The sequence below is a fragment of the Protobothrops mucrosquamatus genome, unplaced genomic scaffold, assembly GCF_001527695.2.
Source record: "Protobothrops mucrosquamatus isolate PMUCROS unplaced genomic scaffold, P.Mucros_1.0 scaffold3542, whole genome shotgun sequence".
Taxonomy (NCBI): Eukaryota; Metazoa; Chordata; class Lepidosauria; order Squamata; family Viperidae; genus Protobothrops; species Protobothrops mucrosquamatus.
The window spans coordinates 1-4953 of NW_015389510.1; the positions used below are offsets into that span (position 1 = coordinate 1).

General features: G+C 44.4%; 1 protein-coding gene across 1 annotated transcript in view; it reads right to left on the reverse strand.

Moving 5' to 3' along the window:
- Positions 1–925: 925 nt before the first annotated feature.
- LOC107297814 (transient receptor potential cation channel subfamily V member 2-like) overlaps positions 926–4953 on the reverse strand; it is a gene marked incomplete at its 3' end in the record, with an annotated part of 14178 nt that continues 10150 nt past the window's right edge. Inside the window, 4 exon segments of the mRNA XM_029286391.1 lie at positions 926–1091; positions 2262–2332; positions 4215–4301; positions 4819–4827. Coding sequence (XP_029142224.1) covers positions 926–1091; positions 2262–2332; positions 4215–4301; positions 4819–4827 — 333 coding nt within the window.

Consider the following 4953-nt stretch of genomic DNA (forward strand, 5'->3'; position numbering starts at 1 on the left):
AGCAGCAGGCAAGGGTGCTTGCAGCTCCATTTGCAAAAGGGGTAGGCAAATGCGCACGCTGCTCGCGCAAGTGGGGATGCGCCCATGCGCGTGCTTGCCCACCACTTTGGGTGGCCCGGTTTGGAACTGCTCACAGCCTGATAGTGGGCCACAGCCCAAGGGTTGGGGACCCCTGTCCTAGTGGGCGATTACTTAAATAGGAGCCGGCAGTCCTCACATTAACGATCTTCCTAGGAAAACAGAAATCAGATTGTTAAAGTTGTGATGTTTCACTTTGTGACCACTTCATTAATGACCGTCTCTTCTTAAAAACTTCCAGTGTTGGAGCATTCACCGCTTCTGGAGGCAGGTTGTTCCACTGGTTAATTGTTCTGTCAGGAAATTTCTCCTTAGTTCTAGGTTGCTTCTCTCCTTGATGAGTTTCCATCCGTTGCTTCTTGTCCTGCCTTCAGGCGCTTTGGAGAAGAGCTTGACTCCCTCTTCTTTGGGGCAGCCCCTGAGATACTGGAAGGCTGCTATCCTGTCCCCCCTCGTCCTTCTCTTCATTCAACTAGACAGCCCCAATTCCAGCAACCGTTCCTTATATGCTTTAGCCTCCAGTCCCCTGATCCTCTTTGTTGCTCTTCTCTGCACTCTTTCTAAGGTCTCAACATCTTTTTTACATCGTGGTGACCAAAACTGGATGCCGTATTCCAAGTGTGGTCTTACCAAGGCCTTGTAAAGTGGTATTAACCCTTCACCTGATCTTGATTCTCTCCTTCTGTTAATGCAGCCTAGCACTGTGTTGGCTTTTTTGGCAGCTGCAGCACACGGCTGGCTCCTATCTAAGGGATTGTCCACTAGGACTCGGAGATCCCTCTCCCAGTTGCTATATAAGTTGAGGACTAAAAATTGGAAAAAAAAATTATCCGGTTGTGTGATCTACCTTCTGGATCATCACGATGTAGATCCCCGTCTGCTGGAGACCTCGGGTGTAGTAGAGCATGTTCACCCAGCCCAAAAGCAAGGCGAACACCATGGGCAGCACGTAGTCCTCCATCTTTGCAAAGTACATGACGGATGAGGCCAGCATCGTACACGCTTGCACAAACCTGCAAAGGCCAGAGACAGAAAGAGAAGCAGCGATGATTTAGTGTGGGGTGTACTGTGAGAAAGGCCTTGACAGAGGAAGAGATGCTGTTTAGGGCATGTTCAGGTAAGAGAAGGCAGAGCCCACAGCTGCATAACGGGCAGAGAAAGAGAAACATAGGAGGCTCCCTAATTTCTCAGATTGTTCAAAGAAACAGTGGGAGATTTGTACTTTCAAACCTGCAAGATTCAGTTAATGGAGCTGTACAATAAAGTAGAATTATCTCGTCTGGTTGTGTTTTCTGGCTGGTTTACCAGAGGCATGAAAGCCGGATGGTGACTTTGGGCCAATCACCAGGAGACGGTGAGTTCTAGTCCCGCCTTAGGCATGAAAGCCAGCTGGGTGACTTTGGACCAATCACCAGGAGGCGGTGAGTTCTAGTTCCAACTTAGACATGAAACTTGCCTGAGTGACTTTGGGCCAATCACCAGGAGTCAGTGAGTTCTAGTTCCAATTTAGGCATGAAAAACAGTTGAGTGACTTGGGGCCAATCACCATGAGACGGTGAGTCCGCAGACCCGGCAGTCAATCTAGGGAGATATATTGTCTCCCTGGAGCAAAACTCAAAGATGTAACTAAGTATCTTACTCAAATAATTAACCCCATGGATTACTACCCCTTTCTTCTCCTGCAAGTAGTGACCAATGACTCAACAATAAATCCAAAAACAATAACAAAAGATTATGAACAGCTGAGGAAGAATGTGAAAGAATTAGGAGCACAAGTGGTGTTCTCATCTATATTTCCAACAAAAGGCCAGCATCCAATGAGGGTAAAAAGGGTAAAAAGGATTTTAGAAATGAGCCACTGACTTATTTTCCAATGCACCAGAAGGCAGGACAAGAAACAATGGAGGGAAACTAATCAAGGAGAGGAGCAACCTGGAATTAAGGAGAAACGTCCTAACAGTGAAGACAATTAACCAGTGGAACGGCTTGCCACCAGAAGTTGTGGGTGCTTCATCACCGCAGGTTTTTAAGAAAAGACTCGACAGCCATCTATCTGAAATGGTACAGGCCTCTTGCTTGAGCAAGGGGTTGGACTAGAAGACCTCCAAGGTCCCTTTCAGTTCTATTCTGATTGATTGATTGATTGAATCCCTCCATAAAAACAGCAACGTATACTCACGTACAGGAATATCTCGAAGCATCTATCTACTAGAAGACTTTTCAAAGAGAAGCGTCTTCTCCAGAAGTGAACACTCTAAAAGGGAATAAATAAGAACAGAAATCAGAACACTGTATTATGACAGGGATATGGGAAGAGGTGTGCAAGACCCGGTTCACACTGGCCAATTGTTCATTTGGGGGGAATTTTGAGAGTGGAGCTGAGCTACTTCCACCTAGGGTGCCATTGCGCCATGCCACAACAATTTAATATGGATTAACAACAGATCACATCCTACCCCTGCCTCCCCCTCTTTAATAGAATGGTAGTGTTTGGCTTGTTTTAATTTATTTATGTTCTTATACAGATCATCCTCAACTTACAACAGTTCGTTTAGTGACCATTCCAAGTTTCAACGGTGCTAAAAAAAAGCGACTTATGACTGTTTTTCACACTTAAGAACTGTTGCGGCATCCTTATGGGCACATGATCAAAATTCAGCCGCTTGGCAACTGACTCATATTTACGATGGTTGGAATGTCCCGTTCTCACATCAATTTCACACCTGTGGATTGGCCTGTTCAAACCGGCCGGATGGATAGTTGGGGGTGAGGTTTTGCATTGTCTCTTTTAACCTGTTGATTCCAGTGGGAAACCTTCAGATCCTGCCTTCTTCTGCTGCTGTCAATACCTGCCAATAAAAGTTCCTTTGGAAATGGTGCCTGTTTCAAGAATTCTGCTTTCGTGGGAGGCTTAACTGAGGCAGACCCCTACAGGTAGTCCTCAATGTATGACCCGATAGGAACCGGAAAATACGTCATTAAGCAGTGCAGCTGTTACGGGAGACACCACAACTTGCCACCTTCGCTGCTGGCTTCCCAAACTGACTTTTCTTGTCAGGAGGCTGCTGGGAAGGTCACAAATGGTGATCACATGAGTATGGCATGTTGTGAATGTCGTGAATGCTCAATGGATGACAAACATCCAAATTCTGAGCATGTGACTGCCAGGATGCAGCTATGGTCATAAGTACGGGGTAAGTCGCTGGTTGTAAGTCGCCTTTTTCAGCGCTGTCGTAACTTCAAGCGGTTGCTAAATGAATAGTCGTAAGTTGGGGACAGCCCATAGGTGGAGTTATAGAAAGCACAGCACCATTTGTAGAAGAGGCATTCCATCTTGACTATAATTGGGACTGCAATTTCCACTGCTAAGCAAGGTGGTTCTTAACCGAGTCGGCAAATCGCTTGCCATTGTTAAGCGAATCATGCAGTCGTTAAGTGAATCTAGCTTCCCCCAGTGACTGCTTGTCAGAAGCCGGCTGGGAAGGTCGCAAATGGCGGTCATGTGACCCCCAGGATTTTGCAGCCACCACAAATACACACTGCTAGCTAAGTGTCTAGATTTTGATCATGTGACCCTGGGGATACAGCAATGGTCGTAAGTGCGAGTATCTATTGTAGGTCACTTTTTTCAATGCCGTCTTAACTCGGAATGATTGTTAAACGGATGGTTGTCAAGGACTATCTATATCAGTGATGGTGAACCTTTTAGAGACTGAGTGCCCAAACTGCAACCCAAAACCCACTTATGCATCGTCGAGTGCCAGGTGGGTGTGGCCTGTTGGCTGGGTGTTGCCAATTAGGTGGGCGTGGCTGCGGTGGTAACGGCAGACTGGGTGGGACTAAAAAGTTCAATCAATTCCAACTTTGCAAGATCATTTTTTTCCCCGTGAGAAGTTGAAATTGACTGATTGATTGAACCTTTTTTTTTTTGCACATGGCGGCGGAGGCCTAAAGCGAAAAGGTTTTATAACACCCATCTGAAGGCCTAGGACTGGGGTGATGGCGCGCGTGCCCACAGAGAGGGCTCCGAGTGCCGCCTCTGGCACCCGTGCCATAGGTTCGCCACCACTGATCTATATGGTATACTAAAAAATTCATTTGTGGTCAGAGATGTGTAAACAAAAAGGAAAACCTACCTGAGTAATGAAGAAATAAATACCACCAATTAAAACGATCACTGGCCCAACAACGTCCTGGAATGTCATTGTCGTTGGAACAAAAGGCTGTAAAAACAGGAAGAGAACAGGCTAAGAACAGAGACATCAGCACCGAGGAGATGGCAGATCCTTCAGGTCGGTGTTCCCCAACTTTGGCGCCTTTAAGATGGATGGACTTCAACTCCCAGAATCCCACAGCCAGCATGCTGGGGAAGTTAAAGCCTACAAGTCTTAAACTTGCCAAGATTGGACACACCTGGTCTAGATCTTCTACATTTCATCTGAAGTATCTACTAAGATATAAGTATATAAATACAGTGAGCGCTTATGCGCCTGAGACAAATTCCTTGTGTGCCCAATCACACTTGGTCAATAAAGAATTCTATTCTATTCTATTCTATTCTATTCTATTCTATTCTATTCTATTCTATTCTATTTATTTATTTATTTATTTATTTATTTATTTATTTATTTATTTATTATTTATTTATTTATTTATTTATTTATTTATTTATTTATTTATTTATTTATTTATTTATTTATTTATTATTTGAATTTATACCCCGCCCTTCTCCTTGCGGACTCAGGGCGGCTGACAGCCTGATAAAAACAACTACAACAATACCCCAAAAACTATCATTAAAACCAAGTTAAGATGAAATATTAAATTTGGCCTTATTAATTTTTAAAATTGCTTTTAAAACCCCACTAAAAATTT